Genomic DNA, 19,812 nt, shown 5'->3' with positions numbered 1-19,812 from the left:
CATTGCTTTTCCTCATGACTCTTCTTTTTATCTATTTAGCATGAGGCCTGCAATCATGGGCACCTGAAGGTAGTGGAATTGTTGCTTCAGCACAAGGCATTGGTAAACAGCACTGGGTATCAGAATGACTCGCCACTTCACGACGCGGCCAAGAATGGGCACATGGACATAGTCAAGCTCTTACTTTCCTATGGAGCCTCCAGGAACGCTGTGTAAGTAGTTTAATTTTAAAACGTTGTTTTAGTTGACTTGCTTTCCTGAGTTAAGGTATGTAATACAACCAAGACTTTATTACCCAAGTTGGTGGCTTTCTCTCTTCATTCACAACTAAAATTAGAGGTAACCATTATGTTCTGGATTTAAAATTAGTGTTCACGTTCTTTTCTTTTATGATACTTATATACTTGGGAAGATTTGCTCTTTTAATTCAGAAACATTTATCAATTAATTTTAGAAGCTTTTATTTTTCTGGACAAAGCCACTTAGTTTTTGTATTTAGTAGATTCATGTTTATAAATAAGAACTAGAAGAGTAGAAATAACTATTTTGTATGCTTCTAAATACTTTAAAACTGTTTTATATATTCTATTTTATGTTGTCTCTCTGCCTATTTGGTATAACAGTTAAAGTATGTAAGAATTCTGATGCTGGGCAAGTGCAGTGATTATTTCTTAGATTTTTCACATCATCCAAATGAGGCTCTAGGTAAATGGTTTTGCAGTGTCAGGGCATAGAGAAGCATTAGTGAATTCTGGCGGCTGCATTTTAAAATTGCTATTGTCAAGAGTGTCACAAGCAAGTGCCATATGTGGATTTTATGTCCTTAATCTGTAACTTGGTTCATGTCTCCCTATATATTAATTTACTCTTTCCAGCTAATGGGATAGTTGAAATGAAAATGCAAGAATTGCCTCCCTGGGCCCTCATTGCTTCTACAGGTTTAGAAAGAGCATACAAAAGTCAGGCTTGCCCTGGTACAGAAGCAAATAAGAATTACAAAATGCAGAGCTTCTAGCTTGTAATGTTTTATAGGTAACTGTGTAATATAATTGAAAAGCCAATTAATAATGCAGGAAAGTACCATGCTTTGGTGCTGTTAGTTTCAGTAAATAAGTCTCATTTCCTTTATTTTCCATTTTCTGTTAGAAGATAGTTGGGGCAAGTTCAGGGGCTACATATTCTTCTGTTTTTTTAAATTTTTTATTTTATATATATTGGACCTAATAGATATGACACTTCTGTGGATGAAGCAAGCCATTTGATAAAGCAAATGGTTGCCTGGGCCAGGTGAAACTGGATAGTTTCCGTCCTGGGGTTCTTAAATCAGCCATGACTACTTTAATGAATGGAGCACCGACTAGAGCATTAGGGAATGCAGCTTTTATTTGTGACTCCATTATTGACTTCATAGCCTCAGGCAGGTTAATTTCTGTGCCTTGGTGTCCTCACCTATAAAACATGGGTGATGCCTGCTGCTTTTCTATTTCTTCCAAGTATAGTGAGGATTAATGAGCCAAAGCACAGGCCTGTCTTGTGGTTTGTATGCCATGATTCTTCACTGCACTGTGAAGGCTTCTTAATATACAAGGTGTGGCCATAAGACAGTGAGCAAGCCTACCTTCGCAGGTGCCTGAGATAGATCTGTGTTGTTTTAAGTTAGGATTACCTAGTCACCTGGCAGATTTAATTGTATCTGTAGCCCAGATTTATCCAGTAGACCTTTCTGCTTTGATGGGAATGTTCTGTGCCTTAAAGTAGCCATTGCCCATCTTGAATACTTGAAATGTTGGCTACTGCTACTGAGGAGCTAAATTTTTTAATTTATTTTAATTAACTTAAATAGCCGCATGTGGCAAGTGGCTACTGTGTTGGATACCTGGCTGATACAGTTAAGATAGTGGGGAAGGAGGGTTTCTTTGGCAAAAGGGATGAGGATGATGTTGAATAACGTATATTAAGACAACTTTTTTTGTAGGGCAAATACTCCAGGCGCTCCTTGGAAATTCTATGGGACAGTTCTACTCTGTCCTATAGGGTCGCTATGAGTCGGAATTGACTCGACGGCACTGGGTTCTGGGTTTTTAGGGCAAATACAGGTATAGATTTAATCTATGGTAACTGTTTCTAAACATTGTTATTCCTGCTATTCCAGATAGTTGGTCATCATAGTAAGCATTCTTCTGTTGTTTTTGCTTTGTGTTTTATTTTCTTAGAGTTGTGGTTCAGTCGATTGGCTTCACTAGTTTCCTGACTGGTATCCTTCTTTTTAGATTAATTTATTCCCCAGGGAGATTTAAAAAAAAAACATGTCTGGCTATATCACTTATTGGTTTAAAACCCTTCAATGGGTTCCTCTCAATAAAGATAAAAGTCAGTCTCCAGACATGGTTTATTAGACCCTGGATGGTTTGGTGCTACTTACCTCTCGTTTTTCCACAGTTTCTCCTGTGCCCTTTCACTTCAAGTGTTTTTTGCACTAGCCATTTTGAATTTCTATTTCCTTAAGATGTTCCAGGCTATTTTGTCTCCTAGCCTTTATACATCCTTTCCCTCTCTCAGGAATATTCATTTGTGGTGGCTAATTTCACATTCTTTGGATCTCATCTTAGAGATTGTTTCATTTTGACTTACTTTCCGGACTCCACAAGTTTATGTATATGGTGCTTCCTCTAATCATAGAACTTAGATGGTAGTATATTTACTTCTTTACTTATTATCTTCTCATTAGGTTGTAAGCTCTATGGACCAGAGGCTGGTCTGCTTTCCCAAGCCTTAACTTAGTGTTTGTTAAAGAATCACATGAGTTGAAAATAGGAATTTCCTCCCTCTGCCCCCCACCATCACTATAAGTCTAAAGAGAATGCCTAAAACCATGTTCCCATTGACTGCTCCTTTACTAGGGTGATTGAACTGGTTTCTGATAGCTGTTGAGTAAATGATGTGTGCTCCCTGGGTAGAATTCTGAGTCTCTTTTCCAAATAGGTACCCACAGTTTGTTACCTTTTATGGGATCGTGGTTATCCAAAGTAAATTCTATAGCCTTAACACTGTGAGGTCTCTCTTTCCCTCTGTCAGTGTTTTTCTAGATTTAAGAACTGACAGATGAGATCAGATGAAATTCATTCCTGTGCCTTCCTCCAGTTCTTAAGGGAGTGTGGAAGGAGGGCTGGGGCAAGAAGACTCTATAGTTATTACTACTTATCCTCCTTTTGTCATCTGAAACCCTTGCTCATTTTAAGCCATACGTGTCTCAGACGTTGGAATCTGAGGTGGTAAGCGTGTTTCCTTTTCCTTTCTCTGGTTATTACCATATATCTCTTTTACTCTTGATGGAAATCTTTTCTTAATGACCAGGACTAGACTCTTCCCATCCCTAGAAGGATGAGATTCAGATAGAACAAATGTCCTTCCGTCATTCTTGCCTGGTACTTTGATTAATAGAAGTTGTAGTTAAGAAGGGTCCTTTTACTTATTTTAAGTTTCTAAATGACATCCTTTAGTTCTGAAACAGACGTTTTGGCAATCTTTATTATTTTAGAGATTGAAGTCTTCTTTTTATATAGGTGCCGTCCCTTCCTGGGTCTATGATGAAGCCCTGTTAGGTTTTCTCATACTCCCTCCATTGCTCCTTTCATTTCACCACCTCCCCAGTTGTTGTCTCTGGTTGCTTATGTTCTAGTAGGAGTGAACGCAGATTGCTGATTACAGAACAGAATAGAGTAATATATGCCTTCATAAAACGTTGCTCAGGTTTCTACGAAAATCTACGATAAGGCTCTGAATAAGACTGGAGGAAGTCGTGAACAGCCTTCTGGAGGAAGAAGCACTTCTAATGAGTTTTGAAGACCAAAAAGAATAGGGGATAGAGTTTTCAGAAAGAGGAGATAAGGGTTCTAAGACAAGGTACACTAAGGCCAGACTGCGTGTTCATTCAGTTCTAAAATGTCTGTTAGTGATAGAAGACTGGAATGAAAGCGGGGAGGGTGATGAGAGCAGAGGCTGGAGGAGGTAGGCAGAGACCATGAAAGGCCTTGTGTGCTAAAGAGGTTAGATTTTAAATTAAAAGCTTTCTTCTTCACTCTAGCAGGGAGCTCAGTTACAGGGTATGTCTAATAATCCAGGGGAGGAATGAGGAGAGTCTGAATTAAAATAGTGATAGTAGCAATGGGGTATGGGGGTGTGGGGGGGGGGGAGGTGGGGTCTTAGCTATTTTTATCAACTTGTTCTTTCAGATGAAGTTTGGTTTTTTTTTTTTTTGGTGGATGTGGCAAGTTTCACAACTATCCTATTAGGATTTTGATTGAAATTGCGTAAATGTGTAGATTACAATGGATTAATAAAGTTGGTTTCTTACCTATTCACATGGTTTCTCCATTTCTTTAAGTCTTTTGTTCCATTTATCTTAGTAAAGTTTTAGTATTCCCTGGGTGCCACAAAGTGGTTAAGCGCTAGACTACTAACTGAAAGATTGGCATTTCAGACCCAACCAGAGATGCCTTGGAAGTAAGGCCTAGTGAGCTGCTTCCAAAAGATCACAGCCTCGAAAACCCTACGGAGTGTGGTTCTACTTGGAACACTTGGGGTAGCCACGAGTCAGAACTGAGTGGCGGCTCCACAACAGCGTTAAAGTTTCGTATTTTTTAAAGATACTCTGTGTGTGTACATGCATACATGCATATAACTTCATTAATTGAGGTTAGCCTAGGTATTTGATTCTTTTGTTGCCTTGGTGAACTGAATGTTCTGTTAAGAAGTACAACGGGCTGTTCTTAATAACAAAGGAAAGCTGTTGATTTTAGTACATTTCTCTTACATCCAACCAACACCTGATTTTAAGAATATAATTATCATTTATTAGCTTTTATTTCTGTTGCATCTTTTACTGCATTTGCCAAATCTTCCAGAACAATATTATAAAATAATGTGATAGTTGGCATGCTGTTTCTCAATTTTTTTTTTAAATTTTAGCCATAGGTTTGAGATTGGAGTTTGTCATTGTCTATGGAAGCTTCCTTCTGGTCTTCATTTACTGTTTTTTAACAAGATTGAATTTTATTTTATTAAATGATTTTCAGCTAATACTGAGATGATCTTATACTTTTTGCCTGTTGATGTCGTTAATAAATTTCTAATATTAAATTATCCTTGCATTCCTGGGTTAAATTTGACTTGCCGTAGTGTGTTATTCTTTAAACAAATAATTTTAAGTTAGTTTGTTTGGATTTGATTTAGGATTTTTGCATTTTTAATTATAATCTAGAATAGTTGTTTTATCTTTCATTTTCGTGCGCTCACATCTTGATATCAAAATTATACTAGTAGCTTCTTAAAAGCCATCAGGATTCTTTCAACTTTATCTGGCCTGTGATACACGAATGGAGTATCTTATACAAATAAGTCCTTTCCCCGACCCAGTTGTTGGCACAGCATTATATATTCTGTAACATATATATTGTATTCTTTTTAGAGCTCTCTCTAGTTTTGTTATTATTAATTATCATTCTCAAATGCTAATTTATTAATAGAATACAGGTACTAAAGAGAATATGGACTTTTTGTTGTCCCATTAAGTTTATCAAGCCTGTGGTCTATAAAAACAAAATGTGCCTACTTTGCAGTTTTATTTGAGACTGTGATTTTAGGAGGATACCCAGGAAGATCATCTTACTGATACTTAACATAGGGCATAATAGTAAATCAGGGTCTGTGAGGAAATACATCCTTAGCATATTTCAGCATCCGTATGTATATCAGAGTATCTCAAACCCATAAAACTTCAAGTCATCCTTGATATATTTTTTAGTAAAATATTGTGGTAGTCTATGTATACAAAACTTTAGAAAATACCGCCTTTGTTTTCACGTACTTCAGGACCCTGCACGCTGAAGTAGGCCTGTAGACCAGCATTGTATCCGTTGATTTTTATTGCCTTATAGACCTGAGGAGAAGGCCTGGTGGCACAGTGGTTAAGTGTTTGGCTGCTCTTAGAAAGGTTGGCAGTTTGAACCCACCAGCTGCTCTGCAGGACGAAGATACGCAGTCTGCTTCCATAAAGATGACAGCCTTGGAAATGCTGTGGGGCAGTTCTCCTCTGTTCTGTAGGGTCACTATGAGTCTGAATCGGCTCAATGATAATGAATTTTGATTTATAGACATAGGAATGATAGTTAATGGAGATCTATTAAAAAAAAATTTATTTATTTATTTTTTTTTATTGAAGGCATGTTTGATAAAGCACTAATGTCCTGACATCAAGTGCTGGTTCTTCTGCTCCACATGTGGTATATTTTGATTGACTCTCTGCCTTTTCTTCTGCTGTAAGAATTTTAGTTTGAATTATTTCAGTTGGGGGTAAAACAAAATGTAGAGAGGAATAAAGGTTTTTGTAATGTAGCCGTGAGAAAGAAAAGAAAAACTAAAACAAAGGAAGTCCTGCCTTAGAGTTACTCTTGAAAGTCTTTAGGAGGGAGGGAAGCTTGTGTAAGAGGGCTAAGTGATCTGGGTTAGATAGTTCTGTATTCTGATACTAAGTTCTCATGAATGGTGCTAAGACCATATGCGTATAACTATTGGAGAGAACAGTCAAGAGCTCTCTCCTTAGTTGTAAAAAAAAAAAAATAGTGGCATGTAGAAATTAACCTGCGTGCAGTACTAAGTTGAAATATCATTGATACTCTATTTGCTATCTTTATTTAATTTAAAAAATACAGAAGCTTTCATAGGCTGACCGGTGAGGTTTCGCAATATTATTTTTCCCCATGGAGGCTATGTTCTTCAACTGTGAATTTTCCAACTGTGAGGTCTTATGATTGTGGAGAGAATATGTATATAGTATAAGGTCGTATCTCCTTCAGACATTGTCTTCTGTTTTGATTTAATTTTAATATTCTAATGCCTTTTTTTAAAAAAAGTCACAGAGTACTTTATAATGTGCTTTGAGCTTTTGCTATGCAAACTTTGGCATTTTTATAGGCATCTTGCTTTTGAACACAGCATTAATTTATTCACCTCTGAATTTATTGTTTTATAAGACATTTATCTCTGGTAGCTAAAATAAGAGTTTTCTGTACATCGCAGCGTGAACCTAGGACAGAAGCTCTTATGGTTGCATCAGGATTGTTTTGAATGTATGAAGAAGGCATGTGCCTTTTTTTTTTTTTTTTGCAGATCTGTAGGGTTTAGGATTTGGCATTTGGCCATTAACAGTTTTCCTTGGAAGGATGTAGAACTCTTAAGTAGAAAATATTGTTTGGGCCAGTAGACCCATATAATACAATGCTGCCATTTCACTTCAACTTTACACAAACTTTTCTCTCTACTGGGATACTCTTATTCAACCTCTTCACCCCTTCTCCTCTTTCCTCCTTTCAAGTCTGAGAAGTTTTGCCAGATTTCTAAGTCCTTCTTGTGTACTTCCCTCCGCTTTGCTACACTGAGCTCTGAAAGGACAGTAACTGCCTTTTATCTCATTGGTTCTTTACTGTCTGAATGAGTGTCTGGTACATTAAAAAAAAAAAAAAGTACTGGCTGAATGAATGAATATTTGCCAAACTAATTTCCAAGTGATGTTTATAACTTTTCCATTGTAAGTATATACACATTTACTTATTCTATGTACTTTTTTTGTGTGTGTATTTACTCCATGTATGTTTTATATATGTGTGTGTGTGTATAAATATGTATATAGCGGCATATTGGTTAAGAACTCTCTTGCTAATTGAAGGGTTGGGAGTTTGAATCCACCAGCTGCTCCTTGGAAACCCTATGGGACAGTTCTGCTCTGTCCTATAGGGTCGCTATAAGTTGGAATCAACTCTTTATATATGTATAGCTGTATATATGAATTAATAATTTCTAGTTCTGATGTATATGTATTTTATATAAGTATATTAATACATATATCCATGTTTCTATAGATATATAGCAACTTATATCAAGCAACAGTCCACCAATATTTCTTAGCAGCTTTTAGATAGCAAAAAGCAATAACTTATGAGCGCTTAAATATTATATAAATAAGTTTCAAATCTTCAGTCATTTCTTCAAAAGTTTTATGTGAATCATATTTTCATAATTATGATTTAAAATTGCAGGTAAAGAAATAGGGCAAGAAGATGTTAGATTAAAAAAAAAAGAAAAAACTGGTAAAATTTGCCTATATACTTGTGTTGTGAAGGAAGAGGGAAAAAAAAATTAAGAATGAGAAAGGTATCTTTTTGGTCAGTGATCATGTAAAATATTTCAGTAACCAGAAGAAATAAAAATTTTGAGATCCAATATAGATTATCTACATATAATCATTTGGAAATCATTGAATTATTAAAGGCCTTCTTTGAAAGGACTTTAAAAGAATTGAACTCTCAGAAATGGTGCATGTAAGAGGTATTAATATACTCTCCAGCAGTACATGTAGATTTAGCAGTTAAAAAAATGTTGAAGTTTTCCTATATTCTGAAAATAGGTTTAAGTATATTGGTGTTGCATTGTCCATATCATATAATATTTGCATTTCCATTTTCAGACACTTTACTTTTTCTCTAATGCCCATTGCTTTGTGCCTGATTATTTCCTCAATTTTCCATCTTTTTCTGAGGTACTTCATTCTATTTAATCCTAGTAATTTTCTTAAGACTTTTTTTTTTTGACCTCTACCCTTGAGCATGGGGCCCTGGTGGTTCAGTGGTTAGGAGTTCAGGCTGCTAATAAAAATGTTGGCAGTTCGAATCCACCTGCTGCTTCTTGTGAACCCTATGGGGCAGTTCTACACTGTCCTGTGGGTTTACTAGGAGTTGGAATTGACTCGATGACAACGGTTTTTGGTTTTATCCTTGAGCATACAGTGTTTAGACTCTTCAGCCTTAATAGAAGGCTTCAGCCTTGACTGAGGCATTCTTCTATCAGTTTCATCAATTTCAGAAATACCATGATCATTCCCTTTACAAGCCCCCATATTCATCTGATACATTTCAGTTTCTAGTCCTGGACTCCAGGCCTTTTTGGTTGCCAGTGTATATTCTTTACTTCCCCCATGCGTCTGTTAGTTTTTCATACTGTCGGGGCTTGTGTGTTGTTGTGATGCTGGAAGCTATGCAAGTGGTATTCAGATACCAGGAGAGCCACCCATGGTGGACAGGTTTCAGCTGAGCTTCCAGACTAAGACAGGCTGGGAAGAAGGATCTGGCGGTCTACTTCTGAAAAGAATTAGCCAGTGGAAACCTTATGAATAGCAGCGGAACATCGTCTGATATAGTGCCAGGAGATGAGTCCCTCAGGTTGGAAGGCACTCAAAAGATGACTGGGGAAGAGCTGCTTCCTCAAAGTAGAGTCAACCTTAAGGATGTGAATGGAGTCAAGCTTTCGAGACCTCCATTTGCTGATGTGGCATGACTCAAAATGAGAAGAAATAGCTGCAAACATCCATTTATAACCAGAACTTGGAATGTATGAAGTATGAATCTAGGGAAATTAGAAATCCTCAAAAATGAAATGGAACACATAGCAATTGATATCCTAGGCATTAGTGAACTGAAGTGGATTGGTATTGGTAATTTTAATTGGACAGTCATATGGCCTACTATGCTGGAAATGACAGCTTAAAGAGGAATGACCTGCATTCATGGTCAAAGGAACATTTTAGGCTCTATCCTGAAGTACAGTGCTGTCAGTGACAGGATAATATCCATACATCTACAAGGAAGACCAGTTAATACAGCTCTTATTCAAATTTATGTAGCAACCACTAAGGTCAGAGATGAAGAAATTTTTACCAGTTTCTGCAGTCTGAAATTGAACATGCAGTCAGGATGCACTGATAATTACTGGAGTTTGGAATGCAAAAGTTGGAAATGAAGAAGGATCAGTAGTTGGAAAAAATGGCCTTTATGATAGAAACCATGCCAGAGATCACACAATTAAATTTTGCAAGACCAACAACGTGTTCATTGTAAATACCTTTTTTTCACCAACATAAACGGTGACTATTTTTATACACATGGACTTCACCAGCTAGAATACACAGGAATCAGATCGATTACATCTGTGGAAGTAGACGATGAAAAAACTCAACATCATCAGTCGGAACAAGGCCAGGGGCCAACTGTGGACCAGACCATCAATTACTCATGTGCAAGTTCAAGTTGAAACTAAAGAAAATTAGAACAAGTCCATGAGAGCCAAAGCACAACCTTGAGTATAAAAAAAAAAAAAAAAACTTTTTTTTTTTTTGTTTACTCCACCTGAATTTAGAGACCATCTCAAGAACAGATTTGATGCGTTGCACACTAATGACTGAAGACCAGATGCATAGTGCAATGACATAAAGGACATCATACATGAAGAAAAGAAGAGGTCATAAAAAGACAGGAGAGAAAGAAAAGACCTAAATGGATGTCAGAAGAGACTCTGAAACTTGCTCCTGAACGTCGAGTAGCTAAAGCAAAAAGAAAAAATGATCAAGTAAAAGAGCTGAACAGGAGATTTCAAAGGGCAGGGTCCAGATGACAAAGTATTATGATGACATGTGCAAAGACCTGGAGATAGAAAACCAAAAGGGAAAAACACGTTCAGCATTTCTCAAGCTGAAAGAACTGAAGAAACAATTCAAGCCTTGTGTTGCAATACCGAAGGACCTTACAGGGAAAATACTGAATGATGTGGGAAGCATCAAAAGAAGATGGAAGGGATACACAAAGTCACTCTACCAAAAGAATTGGTTGATGTTCAACCATTTCAAGAGGTGTAACATATGATCAGGAACTGATGGTACTAAAGGAAGAAGTCCAAGCTGCACTGGAGGCACTGGCGAAAAACAAGGTTCCGGGAATTGAGGGCATACCAAACAAGATGTTTCAACAAACAGATGCAGTGCTGAAGTGCTCATTTGTCTATGCCAAAAAATCTGGAAGATAGCTACCCGGCCAACTGACTGGAAGAGATCCATATTTACGCCTATTTCCAAGAAAGGTAGGAATTTGGAAATTAGTGAAGTGAACAATATCATTAATATCATATGCAAGCAAAATTTTGCTATAGAGCATTCAGAAGTGGCTGCAGCAGTATATCGACAGGGAACTGCCAGAACTTCAAGCCAAATTTAGAAGAGGAGGATATCATTGCTGATGTCAGATGGATCCTGGCTGAAAGCAGAGAATACCAGAAAGATGTTTACCTGTGTTTATTGACTACGCAAAGGCATTAGACTGTGTTGATCATAACAAATTATGGATAACATTGCAGAGAATGGTTATTCTGGAGTACTTAATTGTGCTCATGAGGAATCTGTATGTGGTTCAAGAGGCAGCGGTTTGAACAGAACAAGGTGCTACTGCATGGTTTAAAGTCAGGAAAGGCGTGCATCATGGTTGGATCCTTTCACCATACGTATTCAGTCTGCCAGGCGCTCCTTGGAAACTCTATGGAGCAGTTCTACTCTGTCCTATAGGGTCGCTATGAATCAGAATCAACTCGATGGCAGTGGGTTTTTTTTTTTTTAATTCCGTCTGTAAACTTGAGCAAATAATCCGAGAAGCTGGACTATATGAAGAAGAAGCGGGGCAGCAGGATTGGAGGAAGACTCATTAACAACCTGCATTATGCAGATTACACAACTTTGCTTGCTTAAGGTGAAGAGGACTTTGAAGCACTTACTGATGAAGATCCAAAACCATAGCCTTCAGTATGGACTACACTTCAACATAAAGAAAACAAATCTTCGCAGCTGGACCAATAAGCAACATCGTGATTAAAAAAGAAAAGATTGGGGTTGTCAAGGATTTCATTTTACTTGGATCCACAATCAACACCCATGGAAGCAGCAGTCAAGAAATCAAAAGATGCATTGCATTGGGCAAATTGGCTGCAAAAACCTCTTTAAAGTGTTGAAAAGCAAAAATGTCACCTTGAAGACTAAGGTATGCCTGACCCAAGCCATGGTGTTTTCAGTCGCCTCCTATGCATGCGAAAGCTGGATGATGGATAAAGAAGACTGAAGAATTGTCACCTTTGAATTGTGGTGTTGGCTAAGAATATTGAATATACCATGGACTGCCAAAAGAATGAATAGGTCTGTCTTGGAAGAAGTGCAGCCAGACTCCTCCTCAGAAGCAAGGATGGCGAAACTACGTCTCACATACTTTAGACATATTATCAGGAGGGATCAGTCCCTGGAGAAGGACATCATGCTTAGTAAAATAGAGGGTCAGCGAAAAAGAGGATGACACTTAATGAGATGGATTGACACAGTGTCTGCAACAATGGGCTCAAGCATAGCAACAATTGTGAGGAATGGTGCAAGACGAGGCAGTGTTTCTTTCTGTATTGCATAGGGTCACTGAGAATTGGAGCTGACTCAATGGCAGCTAGCAGCAATAACAATATTCTTTACCTCCTTTGAAATCCATCCCACATCTCACCTCATTATTTATGCTTTGGTTTACATTTTATCACTTTTATGCTTACTTCTTGAATGAGTATTTGTCCTTAGTAAGATTACAGGCAAAGGCAGTGTTTTCTAAATCTTGTATATCTTTCCAGGGTACCTACTTTAATTGTTAAGACTTTAGGTTGAATCATGCCAGAAAATAAGAGAACAGCCTATAGTTAAGTACATTTAAAAAAGATCATTCTATAATCTGCCTTGGTAGCTGATCCCAGTAAAATAGCAAATTAAATTATTATTGATGTCTATCTTGAGTCCATGGTGTTGCAGTAAATCTTAAAAAAAAATTTATCCTTTCTATAGTGGTAGAGAATAACAGATTTACCATTGACTTCAATTAATAATCAGTCACATTGATAGTCCCTGATACGTGACAACAAACTTTTTCTCCATGTATTAACTGTTTTTAAAAAGAGAATAAATGTAAATTTGTGCATTTTAAACTGATTTTTCAACCTATTATTATCTAAGAAAAGTGTTAGTACATTCAAATCATAGAAAAAGTTTTGTTTTATGATAAGTAATAAAGGAGAAATCTGAAATACGCCTCATCTTCTCTTGCTATGTGTTCTTGTAGTGCCACATTTAAACTTATGTCTGATTCTAAATTCCAGTGGTCTACGATGGCAGTAGGTAGTCGGTTACAGCAAAGCAGAAACAATATTACAGGTTTAACAGACTCCGTCTCCCATGGTGCATGACTGACGTTTTACCAGTTACCGTTCACTCAAGCATTTGTACTGTGCCATTCTGCAGTTCATTAGCAATACTGGAGGGCTGAGAGTTTAGTGAATTGTGTATAACCAGGAGCCACCCATAATCCAAGTGGAGAAACCACATATTTAAAGGCCTTATGAGACAGTAAAAAAAAACCCACTGCTGTCGAGTCGATTCCAACTCATAGCGACCCTGTAGGACAGAGTAGAATGCCCCATAGAGTTTCCAAGGAGCAGACCTTTTGGTTGGCAGCTGTAGCACTTAACCACACCACCACCAGGGTTTCCATGAGATAGTAAGCACCCTAAATATAGACTGGAACCCTGCTAGTCATTTTATGAAGTAGTTTCTAGAAGATAAAAAGGTCTTACTGGTTCAGACTATTGTGTTATTGGTTATTTTTAGTTTAAAGTCTACAGTATAGCTAATATGATTTTTTTAAGGAGTACTTTCACCTCACAGTTCTCAGTGTTGTCATAACTGATTGCAGTTGATTTGATTTGTATTGGTGCAAAACGGGGCTTTGAACTGGTTTGTCCCAGTTTAAACTCCTTCTGAGAATTTGCATTTCTAACAAGTTACTGAGAATTTGCGTTTCCACCCCAGATATACTGAATCAGAATCTACATTCCAACAAGATCCCCCAGTGATTCTTATGTATAACTTCCTGCCAACTTCTTAGAAATGAAAATTCTCAGCAGGGGCTTCAAACCAGGAATGAACTGGTTAGAAGCTCTGGGGAGAATAACATCCAATTACACTGCATTCAAGTACATTTGTCCAGCTCTTACGTTTTATTTCTCTAAGGAGTAAAATCTAAGTTTGTCTTTTTTAAAAAAATACTTGTGTGTGCAGTGATTTTTTTGACAGCATAGTAGCATGACAGATTCGTTTGTTCATTTTTGCACTTCATCTAAAGCCTAGGATATTGGTTCTTCAACTTAGATTTCTGTTTTTTAATTGTCATGTTTTTGGGATATGTGTTGCATAGTTGGTACATGGGCATAATAACGTCAGGGATGAAATTGGCACGTAACAAGTATAGTGGATGAGATAAGCTGCCTTTTGAAATAAGCTAAGACATTGCCTGCTCTGATTGTATGGGAATATGGGAAGATCCAAATCCCAGCATATTGACTTGTGTCGTGTTGTAAATCAGAAAACTGAAATACAGCTGATTGCATTATATCTTGACTGGAGAAAGACTGTTTGCTGGAGGAAAGTTACTGGGCATAAAGGGGAATATACAGATGTTCAGTGTTTATCCAGTATGGCAATGGGTTTGGTTGGTTTTGGGGTCCAAAGAAGAACGAGGGATTAAATCCGATAGTCATGAATGGCAGTCATTAAATTTGCTGTGGTTCATTTATTATTTTTTTCTCTAGGCTTGTTTTCTCACTGTGCCGCCAAAACCACTTTCACCAAGATCACGATAACGATCTTGTTTCTAAACCCAATAGTGCTTACTGGCCCTCACCATATGTGACTTCTCTGCAGCATCAGATAGAGTTGACACCTTCTTTCCTATTCTCCTAATGCTTCACCCTTTTTCCTTCCAGGTTTTTTTTTTCTCTACGTGCAATACAATTTACAAAATTAATATTGTACCATGTATATCATTTTATATCTGACTTACATACTGCTTTTTCACGTGAACTTTAATGGCCATTGTATGGATAGACTATCATTTAAAAAAATCAGAAAAGATTAGAAAGAGAAGTATGCTCATTTTAAAAAACTTACTACCATATATGTTGTATTGCTTTTAGCTGCTGTCGAGTCAGCTCTGACTCACAGCAACCCTGTGTATAATAGAACGACACAGTGCCTGGTCCTTCAACATCCTCACAGTCATTGCTGTTTGAGCCCGGTGTTGCAGCCGCCGTGTCAATCATATGTTGTTGCTGTTAGGTGCCTTCGAGTCAGTTCCTACTCATTGCTGCCCTGCGTACAATAGAATGAAACACTGCACCATCCTCGCAATCACTGTTATGCTTAAGCCCATTGTTGCAGCCACTGTGTCAGTCCATCTCAATGAGGGTCTTTGTCCTTCTCCCAGAGACTGATCCCTCCTAATAACATGTCCAGAGTATGTGAGATATAGTCTTGCCATCCTTGCTTCTAAGGAGCATTCTGCTTGCATTTCTTCCAAGATAGATTTGTTCGTTCTTTTGGCAGTCTGTGGTATATTCGCCAGCACCACAATTCGAAGACGGCAGTTCTTTGGTCTGTCTTTTTCATCGTCCAGCTTTCACGTGCATAGGAGGCAATTGAAAACACCATGGCTTGGGTCAGGTGCACCTTAGTCTTCAGGGTGACATCTTTGCTTTTCAGCACTTTATTTGAAGAGGTCTTTTGCAGCAGATTTGCCCAGTGCAATGTGTCCTTTGATTTCTTGACTGCTGCTTCCATGGGTGTTGATTGTGGATCCAGGTAAAATGAAATCTTTGACAACCTCAATCTTTTCTCAGCATACAGATCGAATAAATATGGTGAAAGGATACAACCCTGACACACACTGTTTTATATATATTATACATACTAGATAATATAGCATAATATAGTAAAATCATATTTTCAAACCGTATGTAAGAAATTGGGAAATTAGTAGACAAGAGTCATTGTTTAAAAAATTTACTTATCATTGAAAAACTAATGATGGATCCCCCCCGCCGCAAAAAAAAAAAAAAAAAAAAAAAACACCCAAGCCCACTGCTGTTGAGTTGATTCTAACTCATAGTGACCCTATAGGACAGAATAGAACTGCCCTGTAGGATTTCCAGGGCTGTAAATCTTTATACAAACAGGCTCCCATACCTTTCGTCCACGGAGCAGCTGGTAGGCTTGAACTGCTGACCTTATAGTTAGCAGTGTGCCACCAAGGCTCCTTAATGATGGACAGTATTATTCAAATGAACAAAGAAAAGGTGACCCTAAGTGGTCGGAACCTCTCTTTTTTTGTTTTCTATAAGGTAACTGGTTGTACCGTGACCTCTAGGGTCTCTTCTAGTGTTAATATTCTGTGACTTGTAAACTGATAAATACTGAGAAGTCTGTATCAAATTATTCTGTGAACCTTACTAGTTTGTGCTATAATGGCCATGATTATTATAGATTAAATTGTAGATACATATTAAAATGAATTTTAAGAGCACCTTCTTCACTACTTTATTATATTGTCTTTCATGTGATGAAGTTTTCCTTCTGGTGGATCCAAATGCTTATATTATGAGTTTATCTAATTTGTATATTTACTTATATGGACTTGTGAGCCTGTAACAACTATAGTAAATGGTTTTTATTTGAAATGGAAAGAACCTCACCCATAGTGATTAATGATTATGAAAGCCATATTTTTAAATATGAATATGACTACAGAATACAGAGTTGTGAAACAATATAAATAACACTATATTTAATATGTTTTGGAAGTAGCAGTATATTGAATTACAAATGCTGTATTATGGTTTGGTATCAAATTAAAATTTCACATCTTTTCATCGAGTTCAGCGGCTTGTGATTCTGGATCCTGGTTGCTTCATGTGGATTTTGAATTTCTTTTACTTAAAATTGCATATTAAAAAAAAAGGCAGCTGAAAAATTGTTCCACTAGTGCATCCATTTAGTTAAGAATCAAGTCACAGATTTTATTTACTTAAACCCATCTGTACTTATTTTACCAGTAACATATTTGGTCTGCGGCCTGTGGATTATACAGACAGTGAAGATATGAAATCGCTGTTGCTGCTACCAGAGAAGAATGTATCATCAGCCAGCCAGTGCTCAGTTGTGAGTATGGATTTAGCCTCGGGACATTTATATCTTTCATTGAAATTGGTTATGAAAGGAATGTAATGGAAAAATTTCTAGTTAGCAAATTGCTTTCATTCGCCAAACAATTATTGAACACTTCCTGTTATTAGCTACTGTGGATTCAAAGACACAATCACAAGAAGTCTATCAGCAAACCTTTATTGAGCTCCTTCTATATTTTAGGCTGCATTCTACAACACAGTGTCACAGATGGAGCAATGACTATGACTGACAGAGCCCTTATTCTCAAGGAGCTTACGTTCTAGCAAGAGATAGGAAAGAGACAGACTGTCAATATGTAAACTAACATATATAAAAGAACTTCAGGGAGTGATTTGAAGGTATTTTGTACGGTGTAATTGGGTGAGAGTGGAAGGCTCCTGAAGGGACACCGCCTAACTAGGGTTGTTGGGGGAGAGCCTTTAAAGACCGGATATTTGAGTCAAAACCTGAATGATGAGGGGGAGGCAGCCGTGTGACTATCTGGAGGACACGTGTTCGAAGCGGAAGGAATGCCAAGTGTGTAGGCCCTTTAGCAGATGAGCTTCGCATGTTTGAAGGTTAGAAAGAAGTTATTGCTGGAGACTAGTGAATAAGAGTATTGGGAAAGCATTGGAAGAATTTAAAGCAAGAGAATGACATGATTTGAGTGATGTTTTTGAAAGCTCACCCTGGCTGCTTTGTGAAAGATGACGTATGGGATGAGGGGCCAGAGGGGAAACCAGGTGACCACGTAGGGCAGTCATTGTGACAGGAAAGAGATGCCATAATGTAGTAGTGGTATATAGGTAATAGGGTAATAGTGGTGGAGATTACGAGAAGTAATTAGTGTGTATTTTGAGATAAAGCTAGCAGGGCCGTCTGATGGATTGCGTATGAGGTGTGGTGGAAGAGCAGAGTAAGTATGACTCTAGTGATAGTGTAGGTGGTAGAGCCATTTGCTGCTGCAGGGAAGGAATTAGTGATTCTTTTTGCCAATTTTATGCATATTAGGCATCATTTGGAGATGTTGAATATACAATTGGATATATGGCCAGGAGCTTAGGAGGGAAGTACAAGCTAGAGATACAAAGTAGGAGGAGTTTCTATTCCTTAGGAGCCCCATACCTTAGTGGGAAATACAGATGTAAAAAACTTTTATTATACATTGTAATAAATTTATGATAAACCCATTGCCGTTGAATCGATTCCAACTCATAGCGACACTATAGGATGGAGTAGAACTGCCGCATAGAAGTTCCAAGGAGTGCCTGGTGGATTCAGACTGCCCACCTCTTGGTTAACAGCTGTAGCACTTAACCTGTACACCACCAGAGTTTCCAAAATAGGAGCCTGAAGATGCAGTAGAAGCATATGGAAGGGAGAAGCTGACTTCACTAAGGATTACTTAGAGCTTCACAGAGAAAGTGACCGAGAAGGTGATCTAAGCCTTTAATGGTAAAAGCTTGGCAGGGAATCTAATAGAATGCTTTTGGTTGCAAATAATGTAAACCTTTATTACATGCTTAAAGAATATATTATCTTATATAATAATAGCTAATCTCAATGTAGGATAGCTCTGCATTTAGTTTATTCAGCGGTTAGTGACTGCATCGAGGACTCAAATCCTTTCTGCTTTGCCACCTGCCGTGTGACAGCTTTGTCCTCACTAATCTCTCCTCATGGTTAGGATGATTCCCACAATTCCAAATGTGACTGTACCCAGTTGAAAAATAGGGGTGAAAGCCTTTTTCAAAGACTTTCCAATAGACGTCCCCTTATGTCTTATTGGTCAGAACTGGGTGACACGTTGGCTTTGCCACCCCCTTGAGTTGGGGATAGGGTCAGTCCTTGAAGGATGGATACCTGAACAAAACTGGGGTTCTTTTAGTATGGAGGAAACGAGGACTGGACTTTGAGTGACAGCCATTACCTACTACCACAATGTATAAATGTGGAGGTGGCATTCTACATCTAGGGAACAGCCGTTCAGCGACAAGAAGGCATAAAGGATCTTAGAAATTTCAGAAACTGTAGAGTTTGTTGTGAGAGGAGCAGAAGATAGGTTCAAGAGGAATTGAAGCTATAGGGCTAGGTTGGGAGTAGACTGTGAAAGGCTTTGAATTTCCTGATAAGGAGTCTGAACTTTATTTCCCTAGTTATCTATTTCCCAGAGTGTTTTGAAATGGATTGAGACTGTAGAGGACAGTTAGAAAATGGGAAAAGACTAAAGGCTAGTTAGGATCCCAGTGCCGTCGAGTTGATTCCGACTCATGGCGACCCTATAGGACAGAGTAGAACTGCTCCATAGAGTTTTCAAGGAGCACCTGGCGGATTTGAACTGCTCACCCTTTGGTTAGCAACTGTAGCACTTAACCACTACGCCACCAGGAGAGGCTAGTTAGGAGGCGGTTGTAGTAAGAGTCCAGGTGAGAAGTGGTGAAGGCTGGAAGTACATGTAGTGATAGTAATGTGCCCATGGAGAGAAGAAAAGGGGTTTTAGAGGTTAGGGGGTGGACTCATGTATCTTGTTACTAAGCGCTCAGATGGGGGAAAATGAGAGCAAGGTATAAGTTGCTGTCTGGGACCATTCAGAGGCAACTTCTTTACTGGTAAAGGCAGTGGAGTAGTGACGCCATTGTTTAAGATGGGGAGGTGCAGCATAAGGTATTTACAACTTGATGTGGTCATAGTTGCTGTCAGGAGCTACTCACCTTAATGCTTGGAAATTCTTAGTCTCCTGCTCTACACTGTAGCCCTTTAGGTGTGCCCCCAACTATAATTTTGGTAATGAACTGGAAATAAACCTAGAAATCAGCAGTTCAGTTTTCTCCTTTTGCAGCTGAGAAAACCAAGACCTAGGGAGG

General features: G+C 38.1%; 1 protein-coding gene across 2 annotated transcripts in view; it reads left to right on the top strand.

Moving 5' to 3' along the window:
• Window positions 1-19,812, top strand: part of BARD1 (BRCA1 associated RING domain 1) — a 105,736-nt gene that overhangs the window by 55,825 nt on the left and 30,099 nt on the right. For both annotated transcript variants that reach the window (XM_049888087.1, XM_049888088.1), the window contains 2 exons: window positions 40-212; window positions 16,837-16,942. In XM_049888087.1, coding sequence (XP_049744044.1) covers window positions 40-212; window positions 16,837-16,942 — 279 coding nt within the window. The remainder of the gene's footprint in view (window positions 1-39; window positions 213-16,836; window positions 16,943-19,812) is intronic.

This window comes from Elephas maximus, chromosome 6, assembly GCF_024166365.1.
Source record: "Elephas maximus indicus isolate mEleMax1 chromosome 6, mEleMax1 primary haplotype, whole genome shotgun sequence".
NCBI classification, from domain to species: Eukaryota; Metazoa; Chordata; class Mammalia; order Proboscidea; family Elephantidae; genus Elephas; species Elephas maximus.
Note: the sequence above shows the minus strand (reverse complement) of the source record. Positions and strands in the feature narration are given on the sequence as shown.